Below are 19,095 nucleotides of genomic sequence, written 5' to 3'. Positions count from 1 at the left end.
GATCCAACCCGGGCAGCCAGCGGCCGGAGCATGCGCTGAGCGTTTGTGCAGCTGGCCCTGGCTGCCGCCGCTGCCTCGTCCGGACTTGGCGAGGACTTGGGAGGGACAGAGGCGCTGGGAGGTGGCTTAACAGAGACTTTCCAGCAACTGCTGCCCAGGACTCTTTTTTTTTTTTTTTTTTTTTTCTTTTTCCCAGGAGGCGGCGACGGCGGCGGCGGGGGAGAGGAAGAGAAGGAAGCGTCTCCTCCTTGAGCCAATGCAGCCCTCTGGCTCTCCGGGAGGAGCGTCCCTGCCCCGATGAGCCCCCGCAGTGCGTCCGCGACCGTCCCCCGGCGGGAGTGGGGCGCGGAGCCCAGCGCCGACGGTGAGTGGCCGCACGTCTCCCGTCTCCCCAGCCGGCCGTCCCGCCAGCCCGCCGGCGGCTGTCCCCGGCGCTGTGTGCTAAACTACTTAGAGGCTGGCGGTGGGGCTCCCCCGCCGCCGGCGCTCCCCCCCCGCCCCCCCACCGCGCCCTGCCGGGGGCGCGCGGACGCGGTGGCGGGGCGGGGGACCGCGCTCTGCTTTGTGCTGCTCCGGCGGCGCGGGGTCGCGGCCGCGGCCGGGGGAGGGGGCCGTGAGTGACTAACCCGGCGTCTGCACAGCTGCACCGGCCCTAATTCCCCCGCGCCCCTCCCCGCCCCCGCCCCCGGCTAATCCATCATTCCGGGCCGGAGCACCATTTCTCACGTTCTCCCCGAGAAACCCTAGTCGCGGGGCGGAATCCCAGCTCAGCGCCTCGCCCCCCCCCCCCCCCCAGTGCCCCCTGTTCACACTCGCGCGGCGGGGTGGGGTGGGGGGTGCGGAGAGCTGGGGGGCCCGGGAGCTGTCCTAATGCGGGGGACGCTCGCACCCGCGGACTCGCCGGCGGCGCCGGTGACGTCTCCCAGGGGTAGTGCGGTTTCCAACCTTCGGGACGGTTCCGAGCTGAGCTGTCCCCCCCGGGGGGGGGGCGTGGACTGAGGGACGTTTTGAGAGCGTCTCATCAGAATGCAGAGGACACCGCCGCGCGTCCCCCGAGAACGGGAGTTTACTGTGTGCCTTCATTCATCCGGGAGTCAATCTTTTCTCTTCTCAGCAGGTGTTATCTGAAGCCGGTTTGGAACTTTAGGGGAGTTGAGGTTACAGTTACAACTTTAACAAATGATTTTCGATGAAGCGATGTCTCAAATGACCTAGGCTTCGGGCCGGACTCGGGACCCAGCTGAGAGCTGCAGAGGAGGGGTGGGCTGCGGGGCGGGGGGGCGGGGGCGAGGAGCGCGGTGATGAGAAGTGCCCTGTTCTCCCCGCCCCCTGCAGACCGCAGCTACTTTGCCGGTGAGAGTAGGATGTGGTGAAAGGATGGGGCTTCTCCCATACGGGGCTCACAATGGCCAGAGAAGATTCCGTGAAGTGCCTGCGCTGCCTTCTCTATGCCCTCAATCTGCTCTTTTGGGTAAGTCGAACAGTTCCACTGCACCAACAGGTGGGGACGGCTGGACTCGGTCTCCTCCAGCCACACTTAATGCGCCAAAGGGCATGGCTAAACATTAATTAATTACAGAGGATCACACCCTCTCTTTTTCAGAGAAGTCCATTTTGACCTTAAAATGCCTTTGATCTAGCTGAAGTGCCATTTGTAATTAGAAAAAAGAAATCGACGCCTGGATACTGGTGGCAGTAAAATTAGACTTGAAGTTAAGCTGGGGATATAAATAAATGCACGTGCTTGTGCTTGTAGATAAGAAAATTATGGCACACTACTTAGGGAACTGCTTGTTTTCAGGAATTTCAGATAACTGTCCAAGCCATAAATTGTTTCCTTACGTCATCCTAGCCTATAAAATCTGGTTGGCGTAAAGCAGTCTTACTATGTTTTCGTGAGAATTCATACATAGATAGCCTATCGAAAGACTGGGTAGATTTTTCTACCGGTAGAGATTCCATCCAGGCTGCAAAGGTGGTTTTCATGTAACTATTTCTAAGTTGGCAAAGTTTTAAGGAATTTTGTGTATGCTTTTGGAAAATCCCATAACCATTTAAGGAAATAAAATACATAAAATTTAACAAGCTCATGGAAATCTTTATGCTGTATGAGCTAGTGACTTTCTATGCTTTGCGCCCAGGCATAAATTTTCACTAAGTGTTATTAATAAATCACATTATTATTTATAAAATTTATGAGGAAAATATAAAAATTAAAACTTTTAATGTTGCTTCAAGAAGTTGTCATCCTTAAGCAAGTAAATTTTTGCCAATTTTGTATTCTATTAATAACTTATATTCAAAATTTTCTGTTAGAATTTTAATGTGTGGTTTATTTATCTGGCCAACTGGCTGGCATTGACCAGCCTCCTTTCATAAGGCTAGTGCAAGTGGTCTCTAGAGGATGACATTTTGGTTTCAACTAGTCCCTATGGGTGGCTCCATTTTGAAGTGACAAATTAAGCCTTCCTTCCGTGAGTAATCTGAAAAGACATCTAAATTGGCAACTTTTTTTTTTCTACATGAGAATTAGAAATCATTGCATAGTTAAATTCACCACTTGGAAACGTAAAATCACTAATTGATCTCATTGCAGATGTTAATTCTAAATATGTACGTTTTTTCAATGGATCATTAAATCACCTACTTAGCTATAAAGTTACTAAGATTTTGAACTTTGTGGTTTTTTTTTTTTTAATGTGTGGTAATTATCACTTCAATTTACTGGTTTTTCACTTTTCTACTTTATGCTTTTTAATTATAGAATCATCATACTTTTATAACTAAAAAGGAATTTAAAGATGACTTGGTTGAACTTCCTTACTTTGTGAATGAGAAAACTAAGGGTAGGTTAGTGACTGGTCAGAGGTCAGATGGCCTGATGGTGACAGTTCCTGTAGCAGAACTCAGCTTTCTCGCTCCCGGAGAGTGCCTTTACGTGAATGATTACTGTGTTCTCAGTCTTGAAATTACTAGGACTTTTGTTGTTGTCCAAAGAACAATGATTTGGAAATTTTCTTAATAATCTGTATTATGTGGGAGGAAAGAAACCTCAATCTTTGAACAAAAATATTGCTCTTCTGACTACTGAATTTGCTTCAAAAAACCTATTTCTTAAATTCCTCCAGGGGTCTTTCTAGCGCCCCAAAATGTAAAATGTCATGTCTTTGCTGTTATCCTGTACCTCAGCCTTCTCATTTTCTGTGGGTGTATTTTATTTATTTATTGAGATCCCTTCCCCCTTTCTCCAGCCCTCTTCTTCTGCCAACTTCCCCTCCAACAAAATAATCCGTGTTAACCTCTGTATCTTTTAAAATTGTGTACAAAGATGTATTTACTCATACCTGTCCACATATACCCATTCGTGTACATTTATATGTATATTCACAATATATTTTTGTTAAAATGGTTTTTTTCTCATGTGGGTTCAAGTGGCAGGAGTGGGATTGCTTTGTGGGAGGATATGTGATACAGACGACAACAAAAGAGCTAATCTTTATACAGTTCTTCTTCCATTTGCCAGTCACATTTAGTGCTTCAGTCTCCTAGCCTGTGAAATAGGAATGATAGTTCCTCTTTTCTAGCGTTGTCCTGAGGATTAAAGTTAATGTACACAAGGGGTTTGAACAGTGGTGCCTAAATGTGCTATGTGGTGGCAGTAACAGTAGGTAGTAGTACTTGTGTTTGTTACCGCTGTTGCTACAGTAATGACGCTCAAGTAGATTATCAGGAGGTGGAGTGCTCACTCAAAGGAACCCCCGTGGTGGTAATAGCAGCAATTGTTATTCCTGAGATTAATACTGCTACCACTGCTACATTTCCTTGACCCAGAAATCCCGCCCGGAGAATTTGTTCCCTAGAAAGGAGAACACCGATACACCCCATTATATGCACACAAATATTTCTTGCCATCTTGTTGGTGTTAGGGCACTTTGAAATTTTTGTCGGTTTGAAAGGTTTAAAGTGTTATTTTACTGTTGCTTTGTTTTTTATTTCCTCTCTTCTCCAATGAGCATGAGCATCATTTTCTTTAGACACGTATATATTTCATATATGTTATTTCATTTTATAATTCATTTTCAGTAAGTATGTCATATTTACCATTTACGTTTGTCTTATTGTTTGTCCATTGATTTCATTTATGCTGTTACTATACAACAGTTCAACAAATTTTTATAGGCTGTTTTAAATAAGAGTTTATATACTCTTTCTTCTGTTCTTTCTGTTCTTATGTACTCTTTCTTCTGTTCTTCTGTTCTTTCAAAGCACCTGCCTTTCTTGTTTTAGTCAGGGTTTCTTTTTCCCAGTGGACTTTAAGCTTATTTGATATAATTAAAATTATCTGTTGGGATTTTTGTTGGAATTGTATGCGATGTATATCAACTTTGGAGAATCGGCATTATTCTTTCAGTGCTAAAACAATGTTTGCAGACCTTGTGTTTTCTTACTGAGTCAGATGTAGTTTTCAGCCTTGTGCTGGGCACATTCCTGGGCATTCTTGCACTACTGTCTCATCTAATTCTCACAACGGCCTTGGAAAATTGTTTGTTTCTTTTTTTTGGGTAGAGAGAGGTTGTTCAGAGAAGTTCAGTAACTTGCTAGTGAGTGGCAGAACAGGGACTCAAAGTTCAAACTTCTTCTCCAAGTGTGATAGAAGTTGTAGGACTGGAAATGGGGGTGAATGTATTTGCAGTGGAGAGGTAAACACCCTCAGTAGGAAGGGATAAGCTACCCAACTCCTAACAAGTCCTCCAGAGCAGCGTTTCTCACCTGCGTGTGCCTACGAATCCCCCCCCCACCGGCGTCTTGTTAGAATACAGAGTCTGATTGAGTGTGGCAGGGGCTTCACGTATTGAGGAGCAAGGCTTTAGTCCTTGTGTTCAGCTCTCATTGAGATTAGAAGCAGAACAAACCAGTGTAGCGTATGAGCCCAACTTCTTACATCACACTTCACATCCTGAGTATGGAGAGGGGATTATTCTTGCCTCTAGTTTTGCAGGATTGAGAAACCTGCCCTCTTTACCTCTGGGCTCAAAGCTGAAGCCTTTTACTCCTCATTTTGCATTTTAAATAGTCCCCCCACGCCCCACCTTCCCTATTTCTACTATGTTGCTACCATCTTTCCTTCTGTATCCAGAAGGATTTTAGGGAAAAGAAAACTAAAATCTTAACTGAGGACGTATCGAATTTTGCTTTGCTGTTCTGAGAGTTGGAAATCAGAGTGCTTTGTGTGTGTGTGTTTTAAAGTACATCCTGAGTATTTTTCTAAATGTGAGGCAGAGATATGTCTAAGAGGAAACAATTCAAGATCACAAATGCACTGCTTCTCTCCCTTGCCATGGATCCAGTCACTTTGATGTGTCATCTGTTGAGTGGCCCTTCCACATTCTGAAGAAGCGCAATCCCGGTATAGCTGTAGGGGAGCTGGCACACAGATATTGGACCTTCTAGGTTTGTCATGAGTGTTGTGGGTTTGTAATGGGAGAGGTCACATGGGACACGGTGCACGTGGGTGAACTGCCCCAAGAGCTCTTTTGTAACCATGATTCACATTCTGGCCACAAAGGAGCAAGGAAATGAGCTATTTTCACTTCAGTTTTATCCCACTTTTACTATTTAAATGGCATATTATTTGAGTAAATGAAAGCTTTCCTCCATTTTAAAGACAACTTCTGTGGCTTTATGATATGAATGCTTGCCATTCATAGATGATAATTTTCTGCTATTACAACTATGGATAAATATGGTTGTCTTTGGAAGTTCTTGAAGTTGGAGAGCACTTAACATTTATCAAATTTGTTTGCTTATTATTTTCTAAAAATATAATTTCCCATCTGTAGTTTTTAAGCCCCATTCTCACTGGCAGATAAGAGCCATTGTTTTTCACCTACCATTACTAAAGATAGTAGCAACAGAGAGGAACTACTCTAGTGAACTAAGAAAAGAAACTTATAAAAGAAAACCTTAAAAGTGGACAGGGAATCCAGTTCATACTTTTGGGATATATGCAGGGCAAATGAAATAACAGAAGGTTAATGTCCTGTTTCTTTTTCCTTGGCCATATGTAGTGAACCTTAGGTGTTTGACCCGTGGCAGACCCTACAGAGATTCTTGGCAAGTAGACATTTGTATTCACATGACATTTATGTAGTCATATAAAAATACAACTTTTTAAATTGTTACTCCTAACTTTATACTCTGAAAGTCCTTGAAGTTTTCTTTAATTCTAGTGACTGGGGAGAGCTTTCTGACAAACGTTAGTTCTTTTTAAAAATAAATATTAAATAAGCTTTGGTCTCAGGGGCAAAGCTGGTACATGTTTTTCATACAGTGTGGCCCCAACTGAGCAAAGATGAGCCATCGCATGGTTCATAAGGACCACACTTTGGAGAGGGGTGTGGGGGATTTTTCGGGACATGTCCTTGTGGCAGAGCAGAATAGTACTGACCTTGGCCTGCCAGCCTCCAAATAATCAAGACTTGATTTAACTTCATGTTTCAGTAAATAACTATTTCAAACCTTTTTTTAAGACTAAGGCAATTAAAAAAAAATTTAGTGTTTATTTATGTTTGAGAGAGAGAGAGAGAGACAGAGTGCAAGCAGGTGAGGGGCAGAGGGAAAGGAGACACAGAATCCGAAGCAGGCCCCAGGCTCCGAGCTGTCAGCACAGAGCCCAACGCGGAACTTGAACCCACAAACTGTGAGATCATGACCTGAGCTGAAGTTGGACACTTAACCCACCGGCTGAGCCACCCAGATGCCCCAAGACAAAGGGAATTTTAAAAGCACCTAGTTCAATTCTCCATTTTCAGGATAAACAAAGGTTCCAGAAGTTTGAATTACTTGTCCAAGTTCTCTGCAGAGATAGAACTGTAACTAAATTCCCCATCTCTCTCCTGCATTCTGCTCTTTGCTACCAGATTTGACATAAAAAGTAAAGTTAAGGTAGATGGTTTTAAACATCTGTCAGCCTTAAACTTCTGCAAGAGAGCCTTGAACCGCTCTCTTATATGAGACTATAGATTATGGATGGCAGACAGTTGAAGGAATTAGTCTGTCTTATGACTAGGCCCTTATTATTTGGTGGAAACCAAAGGCACACATTTCATAAGTTTAGGGACTCTGCATACATGTAAAATTCTGATTGAGAAAACAACTTGATTCAATACTTATTTTTACATAATTAGATTTGAACAAACCCAGAATATATCTCCAGCAATAGCAAATTTCATATGTACAAGTATTTGTTGAGAGCTAGCATTTTCTAAATGTTTTTCAAGACAGAATGTGGCAAATGTCCTGCTAAGTAGTAGATCAAGCATATTTCTCTAGAGTAATATTTGGGTTATTTTCTAAGCATTTTCTTCAACTACAAATGATATTTTGCAATATTGGAGAAAATGTAAGGAGCTATATGCCTAGTTACATATGATAATTATAGTGCTCCTAGGAATTTAATCATAATGAATGACAGTTGAAGAATTATTTTATTTTTATTTGGAAACCTAGTGGAAAATGCTGTTTTTAGGAAGGGGTCCTGAATTGCTCGCACTATTTGTGCTTGTAGATTTAATAGCACGATTTGTATTGAGGTGACCTCATCTCCTTTTAGCTTTGTTCCTTGCTACAGCATGCACTCTATGTTGTTCACTGCTATGATTTTCTCAACCCCAGTGAGTAAAATCACTCTTTGAGAATGAAACTGTTTCCAGACATTTAATGCAGCTAGAAATAATGTCATAATAAAAAGCAGTTTTATTCTCAGAGTTGCTTGTTCGCCATAAGATAGGGCTTTGTATTGATATTATTTATTTTGACTAATGTTCTGGGCACAGCTGCAATGCTTGGGTAACTACTGTGCAAAAGAACAGTAGAGTCAAGTAGAAGCTTGTAGTTTAAAGGACGCTTGAGAACACTTAAACCAGCTTCTGACCTGATATATAAATCTTTGATCTTGTAATTCAGCAGGCATCTCTCTACTGGAAAACTTCCAGTGGTAGAAAGCTTAGTTCTTCTTGAAGCATCTCCTAATTTTGCTTAGCTCATCTAGCAAGTTGAAATTGCCTCCCTTTAGTTTAATCATTGTCGCATTCATTTCATCTAATATCTGTTGGGCCTCACTGTTGGGCCTGGTACTCTGCTGTGTGGTTGGGCTGTAGTCAGTGGTCTGTGGAATGAGATGGGTGGGTGAAAATAGGAAATAATAGATAATTGCTCTGTGAAGTCTGTCCCAGAGGGTAAGGAGGGAGTTGGGAGAACATCTTTATATGCTAGCTGTTTGAGCTGGTCTCAAAGGGTAAGGTTGAGTTGCTCTGCTGGGGAGGTTGGGAAGACTGGGGCAGGGTGCATTGGGAGGGAACTTCATGGGCAAAGACATAGAGGTTTGGGGGGATCTGCATGGTGCATTGCTGGAGAAGTACAGGCAGCTTTTTGTATCTGAGTACAGAATGTGTGTGGGAAGGAGCAGGCAGAGAACGGATTGAAGAGATCCTTTAAAGGTGACTGAAGAGGGCCTCTGTGCCCTGCTGAAGCATTTAAACTTGACTCTCCAGGAAAGAGTTGGGGGTAGTGGAAGCCAGAGCTGGGAAGGCCCCCCTCAGGGCAGCTGTGGGAGCTGTATAAGCAGAAGAACTCAATCTGTGTTTCCTAAAGCTAACTGAAGGATGAGTATGAGGTGGACTCTGTGAGCTGGAAAGTTCGTTAGAAGGCGATTGTAATTACCTGGCAAGAGAATGAGGCCCTGAACTAGCCAGAAGTGGCAGGAAGGGGGGAGGAATTCACCAGCCGTGGTGCAGGAACTATCTGTAGGACTTGAAAATAATTAGATGGAGAACTGAGGAGGAGGGAGAGGTTCAGGCTGTCTGCCCAGTTGCCAGTTTATGTGATTGAAGCGTTGATTATACCATTTACTGAGATAGGAAACACAGTGGGAGGGACACGCAGGTTTCGAGAGGAATGGAAATGAGTACCTTCTCAGAGGTGTCAAAACTGGGAATGGCCATGCAATGCAATAGATAGCTATATCACAGAGCTTTCTTCCTTATCCGTGTGCCAGACCTTCAAATATCTGAAGATTCCATTTCTGAACTAATCTAGGCGTTGCCTTTTCTCTTAAGCTGACTGAGAAAGATTAAGAGAAAGCCCTGAGGTCAAAAGTGACTTGAGATAGTAGTAGGTAATATATATAAGAATCCTAGTCTGTCTTTTCATTGCATAAATCCTCTGTGAAGTCGGTCTTATTTTCCTAACAGTTTGTATGTGAGGAAATAGGCTTAGGAAAGATTCAGGGACACCCAAAGTCTTATAACTGAAAAGGAGCACAGGTGGAATTCAAACCAAAGCTTTTTGATTCAATGGCTTCTTATAGCCATTATGGCCAAGACTATATGCCTTAAATGGCCTCTGAGACCATGTGTTCTGGTCCCTGCTTGGCTTTCCATTCTTACCACATGCCAGTTTCCCTTCCTTGAACATGTCATGCAGCCTTCCATCCTGGGATCTTCGCTGTTCCTTCTGGCTGGAATGTACTTTCCAACTGCTCTTTCTGTAATGAACTTGTGTAATTCTCCTTCAGATCTCAGCTTTCTTAGAGAAGTCCCTTTGACTCCACGGGATAGGTCAGGCACTACAAATAGGATTCTTATAGGAACCAGTATTATTCCTTCCCAGAATTTATTACAGTTTGCAGCTACACATTTATGTCTTTGATGGGTTGATTAAGGTGTGTTCTCTTAGTAAATTTCACCACAGAATAGAGATGATGGCTTTTCCTGCCCATCCATGTGTCTCTACCACATCACAAAGGACCTGGCCAAGAGCAGTTGATCAATATGTATTTTTGAATGGAAGAATTACCTCAAAACCCATGCATTTAACCAAATCTACCCTGTTAGAAATGTTTTGGAATATGCCACTTAAAAGATATACACATTTTTTGTTATAAATGGAAGAATGTGTATGATGACAACCACTGATGATACACTATACCAAAATGAAGAATCTGATAATTTATTGACACCTGTCTCAGAGCTTAGATACTGAAAATTGGCTAAACAAGCCAGTAAGAAATTCGAAGATGGGGAAACCAAGATCAGTTATTACTTTAAAGAATGATAAAGAGAGGAGAGAATTATTTGTAATTGCACAAGAATTTGATGTAAATAAACTATCACATTAATAGAATTTTCTGGCTCCCGTGAAACTTACAAGGTATTTAAAAGGCCACATACAAGTCAAGTAGAGGAAGAGCATGCAGCCTTAGATATAATCAAGTAGTCCATGGTGCCCTGCTAGCCCTGTGTGTTTTAATAGGTTCTATTATTATTTAGCTATGGAGAAGTCAAAAGATCAGATGACTAGCACTGAAAAGATAGTTTATTATACTTACAGATCCTGAGAGAGAGAGTACATGCCTCATCACGAGGGCCAAGGGGGAAGTACTGGGGTCCATCACAAGGCAGAGAGAAAGGGACTGGGCAAGTACTTTCATTGTGGCTACATCAAGAAGAAATGGGCAAGACAAAGTAAGTAGGGTCTGGATTGGCTACTTTAATTTCAGCAGCCTCTGGAGTATAGGGGCTGTCTCTGGTTGTCTGGCACCTGGACCTTGGCATGTTTATGGCAGGTGTAGAGTGGCCCAGAGTGAGAGAGAGAGCAATAAAAGAGGTGTTTGGGGTGTGGGGTCTGGAATGGTTGGTTTTTATTTGAAAATGACAAGTGTGAACCTGGGAGAAGACCTCTTCTCAAGGGTGGTGGAGGGCAGGAGGCCGAGGCAAGGTGGCTCAGGCACATTATCAGTTTGTTCCGACCAAGGTGTGTCTGGCTTGAACGTGTAGAACAGATGTTAAAGCATCAAATTCACAGAAGCTAGAAGCATGATTAATAAACTGTGGCTGACCCATGGGGTAACTTTTATTAGTTTTTACTTTTACAGTCTTTTTATTCCTAACAGAAAAGAGGATAGTAATAACTAGCCTCATTCTTTGCTGAGCTGTGGTCCCAGGGTTCATAATCTGTTTTAGGCCATGACTCCTGAGACTCTATTCCCCAAAGGATATAGTTAAGACATTCAGACTTAGCCTGGCAAGTACAGACTGACCCCCATGTTATCCCTCCCTTTAAAAAAAAAGATCCCTGCATGCTGTGCAGGCTAGTCTCCTCACTGTGGAAATGGATACATTCATTTTTAAATGTTTATTTATTTTTGAGAGAGAGAGAGAGAGAGAGAGTGAGCGCACACATGTGCACACACACCAGTAAGGAAGGGGCAGAGAGAGAGAAGGAGACAGAGAATCTGAAGCAGCCTCGGGCTGGAACTCAAGAACCGTGAGATCATGACCATAGCCTGTTGGACGCTGAACCCACTGAGCCACCCGGGTGCCCTGATATGGTCATTTCTAAATTTGGAAGGCAGTTGGTGACTAAGCCTTAAGTTCCAAAGACCAATGGCCTGAATTTGAATCTTGGTTCTGCCACTGAGAACCTGTAAGACCTTGAACAGATTGCTTCATTTTTCTGTGCTTCATGGTACTCTTTATAGTCTGTAATTATTTGCTTTATGTGTTTATTCCTTGTGTCCCACAAGAAGCTTCACAAAGGCTGGGATCTCACATCTCTTATTTATTGTGGGGTCTCTAAATCTAGCACAAATAGTATGAGGCAGATAGTAGGTGTTGAGTCAGTGTTCAGTCACTGAATGTATTCAGTCACTTCAGTATTCAGTCACTGAATGAAGAATGAGCAAATTCATTACCTGATTTTCTGAGCAGGCAGCCATACTTCCCTGTACCAGAGGTCATAGAGCTCTACATGTTCTGTTTGCCTTTGAGCCTTTATCCAGAAAGCATTTTTCATGACCACTGCTTGACTCAGTCAGTACAGACTCATTCCTGTCTTGTATATTCATTATTTAATGAATTTAAAGCTAAATCTATGATGTATAATGGTAATCGATGTTCACTAAGATGACAGAAATTATTAAAAATCAAATTAAGTTAATTTTCACTATATGGTGCTTAAGAACATAAGTAGAAGGCACACTTCAGAAAAAGAAATCCATCTAAATAGGAGAGGGTTAGGGGTTAACCTTCAACTTTTTGAAAAGTTGAAGACTTTTCCTAGGAAGACTCGTTTTGAACATGTTTTATATAGTTGCTTTAAAAAAAAAAACCTGTGGGCAATTTAAAATATAGACAAAAGTCGAAAACACAATATAAGTAATCCTTAATTACCTATTACCCAATTGTCAACATAATCTCCACTTCCCAACTAAATCCTATGCATTATGATTATTTATTTAACCATTCAGCATATATCTCTAAAAGATAAGGATCCTTTAAAAAATCTTCATACCACTGTCATATCTAAAACAATAATTTCTTAACATTTTCAAATATCCAGTCAGTGAAAATATCCCCAGCCATCTCATGAATGTCTCTCTGTGATTGTTTTGTTTGAATCAGGATCAGGTCAACATATTGCATTGGGTAATCCCTTAAATTTCTTTCAATTTATAATAGTTTCTCCTTCCTTCTTTTTTTCCACTTGGCCAGTTTTTTTTAATTGAAGAAATTGGATCATTTGTCCTGTGAAATTTCTCATATTCTCAGTTTTGCTGATTACATCCCCATGGTGGTGTTTAACAAATTTAAATCTAGTCCCTGTATTTCCTATAAACTGATAATTAGAGCTGGAGGCTGGGTTAGATTCAGGTTGACTTTTCGGTAAAAATACTTCAAAGTCATCTCTGTGTGCTTCCGATCGTATCACGTTGGGGGACACATTGTCTTTTCTTTATGACACTAAAACTAAGCAGTGGGTATGGCATTTTTTTCTTCCACTTGATTTCTCCTTTCTAGAAGCTAGCTTTTCACGTGTCACAGTTTGCACTCCTAACTACATATTAGAACGTTTGTGGAACCTTACACATTTCTCGTGCCTCCGCCCCACTTTCAAGAATTTTTCCAGGGTGGTTCTGGGCTCAGTACTTTTTTTTTTTTTTTTTTTTTTTTAAGAGTCTTAAGTGATTTTGATGTACAGACAGGACTGAGAACTACTAACCTGATAATTTGGGCAGTTGCTGAGGATCTTTGCCTGGAGATCCATTATTTCAGTGAGGTTGTTAAATAGTGCTACTCTATTATGCTTTCTGCATGTATTAGCAGAAATTCTTCTATAAGAACTTTCATGAAGTCTTCAGTTCTTTCCTTTGTACAGGAAAGGTAGGATAAATGTTTAATTCTTACCAGTTTTCTGAATAATGAGTATCCACCATCTTTACAAAGGTGACAGGTGAGTTTTAAGTATTATATGAATTCATAGATTTTAGCATGTGATATTTCAAAGCATTGCATTTATCATTATTATTATTATATTATTATTATTATTATTATTATTATTATTATTATTATTATTATTTTGGTGCTCAAATTGTTCGACTTTAGCTAATGGAAGCCCTTTCAAGTTAGCTCCTGTGACTTTCTTGGCAATATCGGTCATATGGATTTCATTGCTTCCTTGCTATTGCATATGACGTGTTTTAGGCTCATCTTGTACATCTGATAGTTTAGTCATTCAGTGGCCTCTTCATCCTGTGCAAATCCTGTCTTGAACCCAGAATCAGCCATGTAGGGAAAAAAGCATAATGGTTATGTAACAAAAAATCCTTAATTTTTAAAATTGTTAATCTTGCAGAGAATGTTGCATAAATCCTTGGTAACCAATTTGGTTTTTTTTTCTTTCCAGTTAATGTCCATCAGTGTGTTGGCAGTTTCTGCTTGGATGAGGGACTACCTAAATAATGTTCTGACGTTAACTGCAGAAACAAGGTAAGCTTTATAATTAATGATTGATTTCTTTCATCAGGTTTTCTTAGACCCTAGTTTCTAAGTAACTTTGCCCCTGTTTAGACGGTAGTACTCTTCCACAATCAATAACCTTTGTTACATCTTCTAGCATTCTCATTAAGGTATGCCACTTGTCCCAGAGAAAACTTCTGGGTATGCTAATATCAGTTTGCTGTCCTCTGGAGAGTGGGTCAGCTGTGTCACATTTGCATGAAAAGGACAGCATAGCTATTTTTCTGTAGGAAAATCACTGCCAACATCTTCCTACCTTCATATCCCTCAGCTAAGGAAAACCAAACTCAGCATTGCCATTGTCTTCTCAAATTTCAAAAGGTTGATCCAGTAACATCACAAAAAGCAAGTTACTTAACCTCTCCCAGTCTCCATTTCTTCATCTCTGAATGGGGACTGTCGCGTATACCACTCTGAAATGTCAGAAGGATTAACTGAGATAGATTTTGTGAAGTCCTAAACAAAGTGGAGCTTAGTATACAGTAATGTCTAATTTTTTGTTATTATTACTCTTACTAGTATGGTTCTAGTTAATGATTTTTTCATAGCAATAAAGTTGTCTACCAAAATCATCTTCCTTCCTCTTTCTTTTAATATAAATTAATTTCCTTTCACGTAGCAGTGTTTCACATTGGGGGGAAAGATTAGTTGCCGAGCAGAGAAAGTGCTGCATGTGGATTTCCAGATCAGAGAAGAGGAGGGAGATCCTTCTCAGTGGGGCCTGTGTGTTTTGCTCAGGCTAAAGCTTCAGAGCAAATAATAGATTGACTTCTTATTGGGGACCTCTTTTTTCTTTTTTTTTTTTTTTTTTTTTTTTAAGTAGGCTTCATGCCCACTATAGAACCCAGTGCAAGACTTGAACTCATTACCCTGAGATCAAGACCTGAGCTGAGATCAAGAGTCAGATGCTTAACTGGCTGAGCCAACCAAGTGCCCCTGGGGACCCCTATCTTATATTTTAAATGAGTGGAGGTAGAAGTGCTACCACTTGTATAAAAAACTAAACAAAACATAACAAAAATAAGACAAGCAAGCAAGTCAGTGGTAGTGCAGTGATTTTGAAAATAGCGATACAGTCATCAGCTTTGAGACATGATGATTTAAAGGATTATTAACACGAATCTCAGTTGTGTCTTGTACTATGTCTTGGGTGCATTTTGGTTCTATTTTATGTATAACGTGACATTATCGTTCTTCTTTCAGGGTAGAGGAGGCTGTCATCTTGACTTATTTTCCTGTGGTTCATCCAGTCATGATTGCTGTTTGCTGTTTCCTTATCATTGTGGGGATGTTAGGATACTGTGGAACAGTGAAAAGAAATCTGTTGCTTCTTGCATGGGTATGGTGTTTATATCTTCTCTTTATTATGGGTAAAAAGACCAACCAGGACTGCATTATTTTTTCATCAGTGTACAAGATTACGTGCTTAGGGAACCGTGATAGCAGTACTCTAATCTGTGGTAATTGTTCAACATCCTGTGAGAAAGGAAGCGTTCTTTCCATGGGGGATGACTTCAGCACAAGTATTTGTTGTCCTCAAATGATGAGGTATGGAAATTTGGATGCTATTTAATTATTTCTCTCAGGCTAGGTGTTGACATTTTCATTTGAAAGTACGAGCTTTTTTCTTGTGTCATGAGCCTTATTACCACCCAAACAGGCTCCTTGGGACTAGAATGAAGAAGACATGACAAAACTTTGTTTCTCTCTCTCTTCCTTTTTTAAAAACAAACCTGTCAAAAAACCTATGTGGAAATGCAGGTGATGAAGTAGCAGACAGATATTAAAATCCCAGCACCGCCTTTACAGAGGTTAGTGGATAAAAATGAGTCTTCGTTTCCATAATCTTAGTGGCTTTTGTTTTGTTTTGTTTTGATTCTGAAAGAGTTGGACTAGGCGACTTCTCAAATTCCCTTCAGCACGCAAAATCTATGATTCTAAAATCTATGATTAGACTTTTAATTCAAAAAGTTAGTCAACTCTCTTTTAACATTAAAAATTTGAGTCAGTTTAAACTATAGCATACACACACACACACACACACACACACACACACACACACACACAGCTTTTTTTTGAAGCACGTTGCATGTATAAAATATTGCTTGTTAGTGGCACTAGGTAGTGAGGCTGCTAACATGTAATTGCAGACATCTCAGATTTTGGAAGAATTAATTCATTGGATATATGCCCTTCTTTGCAGTAGGATTCAGTATTAGCTGTGCATTGATTTCTTGTAGGGAACTTAAAAAAAAAGTTTTAATGGTGTGTTGATACGCCAGATATCTGAGGAGAAAAAAGTCCTGATTTGTAGCATTTGAAGATCTCCATGGGTTGAATACTTGCAGCATCGTGGATTTCAGGCCACCAGAGTGGTGTCCCTGAATGCAGAGAGGGGAGAGATGAGCACAAGTGGCTGTCAGGAGCCACTCCCGCACGCCAGGGCTCGACCGGATCCCATCCCAAGCCAATTAAAACAGAATCTTAGTGCAAAACTGAACTAAAGCTTTGAATTTCACAGGAACAACCTGTGTTGATGTATTAGATAACTCTTAGCTTCATTGATTCTTCAGGTCCATGATTGGAAAAGAGAAAACGCTGCAGAAAATAAATTACACTCAGAGAAGGGAAACATGCCCATTACCTTACTTTTCTCCCCTTTCGTATATAGTGAGGAGAATGGTAGAAGGGTTTGGAATCTAACTTTGTCACTTAAGACATTTGGACAATAGTTTAAACATAAATTCAAGGACTTACTTTATATGAAACTCATAGCTTAAAGGACGGAGGAGGTATTTTGAACTTAAAAAAAAAATCTCAGAATCCTTTTTTAAAACCACAATCTTAGAATGATGTCCCATTACACAACAATTTAAGAATGACTAGTCTTCCCCCTGTCTCCAACTTGTGTGACTCTGGGTGGTCCCTGGACTGTGTGTTTGGGGAGGGTGGGATAGCATATTTCATGGAACCTCAAAGACTTTTAGGAACCCATTTTGAAAACCATTTATGCATTCCATTAGGCTGTTTGAGTGCTCATAAAGCAAGTTGACAAAGAACCAAGTAATTTGGTCGCTACTTGAGGCAGGATGAGTCACAGAGAATTGCGATGAGAGGCTGGAAAGAACCTTATGATGCAAAGGTGACACGGAGGACTGGAATCATAATAATGACAAAGATGCTGATGTTAAAGTAGTTAACATTTCTCAGGTGCTTACAGATGTTGTAGAGGTTTACGTGAATTTTTTTTACATGAAGAGTTTTACATGAATTAATCAATGTCGTCCTCTCCACAATTCTAATGAAATGGATACTGTTATTTCTATAATATGGATGAGGAAATGAGGCACAGATTGGCTGATTTGTCTAGGTTTGCTAGTAAATGGAGAATCTGCTGTATTCAGACCATAGCTGTCCAGTACGACATATATGTGACAACTTCACTATATTACTCTGCTGCCTTTTCCTAAGTGCTTATAAATGTTTCTCACATTCTATAAAATACTTTCTCTATGATCTTTCACTTCTTCAACTTGACAACAATCGTCTAAGGTAGAGAATTATAAATGAGGTTCAGAGTCCAAAGTCACTCAACAATAATGGGTGTTGCTTTGATTCAAACCTCAATATTTCTGGCTGCCAAGCCCATTCTCATTGGGTCTTTACTGATGTCTCTAGTAGATGTGTCTCAACCTTTGAAGCCCGGCACATTTACCTTATTATAAATTTCCTTGTTTTATAACCAGCCCAAACTACCAGACTACAAACAGCTTGATAATATGAACTGTTCACTTTGCCTATAGCTTCAGTAAATGTTTATCAAATTGAATAATGGACAGGACATTAGAACAGCGCAAGTAGGAGCGGTCAGCACCTCAGAAGGAAGATGGAACCAGGAAGGCAATGAGGAGAGTGAGATTTTAAAGGAGGAGTCTGACCCACTAAACTGTAATGATGCTGGAATTGAATCAAAGCAGATCTTCATTTGGGGGCAGCAAATAAACTGCCATCCTCGCCACCTTATCTTTGGATGTTATTTGAACATTGGGGTTGATTCCAAGCAGGTTTATTGCTTAAACTTATATTGTGAAATTGTTAAAGCGCCGTATAAAATGATCATCTTTAAAAAACAATAATAAAATAAGATAAAATAAAGAAGGAGCCTATTAGATAGGATTCTACTACAAGGGGAATGGCTTCTTAAAGGAGGGAAGGGGTACTAATGCAAAATAGGACAGGATGTTAGGTCTTTGGCAAATATTTGCAAGGCAACTCTCATGTTTTCTTCCTTTGTGCCCTTTAGCTTTTTATCCTAGTTAGTATTTAAAGAAGTTGAACGCATTCAACCCAACTCATTCATTTCCCTGTATTCAAAATCTTGTTTCACTTTTAAGAACTGTAAATGAGATTAGTAGGAAGAGGCTTTTTGTTTTTATTTATTTATTATTTATTTATTTTAAGACAACCAGTATCTCTGAGAGCTGCCATATCTTTTGAATGATTATCAAAAGAGAAACAAAAAAACAAAAACCAAAAAGAGCTGGCAACTGGGCTACGGTGCTGTTAAGCAAAAGTCAGAATGCCATTACTTATCAGACTGATCAAGAAAAAACGGGAGACTCTCAAAACAGGTCTTTATAACCAACCTGCCCTCTCCTTACACCACCCCCCTTAAATACCAACAACTGGGCAGGCTAAGAGGCCACCCATAGGAAAACATTTCTGGTGAACTTTGGTCATGAATTTCACCCTTCTATTGAGTTATAGATACGAGTTGTTAAAATACCCTAATTTAGGGTTCCTGTATAAAGTGTAGGACAGCTAAGTAAATTTGGATTTCAGATAAGCAACAAATAATATTTTAGTATAAGTATGTCCCATGCAATATTTGGGATATACATCCACAAAGCATTATTTATTGTTTATCTGGAACTCAGATTTAAATGGGCATCCTGTAATTTCATTTGCTAAATCTGGCAACCCTACTCTAACTAGATTTGTTCTTAATACATGTGAGATTGTCATAGAACAGAAACTTTTATATCTTTGTAAGAATATATTTTGTATATTTATAAAAATAAATTCTAATTATGTTAGGAAAACAAACCAAAAACGACTAGGAAAATAAACTTGCATATGCCATGACTTTCAGAGTGATTTTAGTAACAGAAATTCCTTCTCGTTTTTAAAGAGAAATTGCAGCTACATGGAAATCGGTTTTAAGCCTTAGATGGGTACT

At 40.4% G+C, this 19,095-nt stretch overlaps 1 protein-coding gene across 2 annotated transcripts in view; it reads left to right on the top strand.

Annotated features, from left to right (window-relative positions):
- Window positions 1-248: 248 nt before the first annotated feature.
- The window catches only part of TSPAN12 (tetraspanin 12), a 64,940-nt gene continuing 46,093 nt past the window's right edge, over window positions 249-19,095 (top strand). The window contains exons 1-4 of one of the 2 annotated variants that reach the window (XM_019452550.2): window positions 249-364; window positions 1,336-1,471; window positions 13,744-13,826; window positions 15,060-15,195. In XM_019452550.2, coding sequence (XP_019308095.1) covers window positions 1,406-1,471; window positions 13,744-13,826; window positions 15,060-15,195 — 285 coding nt within the window. In that variant the 5' untranslated portion in view covers window positions 249-364; window positions 1,336-1,405. Of the gene's footprint in view, window positions 365-927; window positions 1,118-1,335; window positions 1,472-13,743; window positions 13,827-15,059; window positions 15,196-19,095 lie in introns of those variants that run through there. The other variant, XM_019452551.2, reaches the window with a different exon arrangement.

Source organism: Panthera pardus, unplaced genomic scaffold, assembly GCF_024362965.1.
Source record: "Panthera pardus isolate Hobbes unplaced genomic scaffold, ASM2436296v1 HiC_scaffold_8, whole genome shotgun sequence".
NCBI lineage: Eukaryota > Metazoa > Chordata > Mammalia > Carnivora > Felidae > Panthera > Panthera pardus.
Note: the sequence above shows the minus strand (reverse complement) of the source record. Positions and strands in the feature narration are given on the sequence as shown.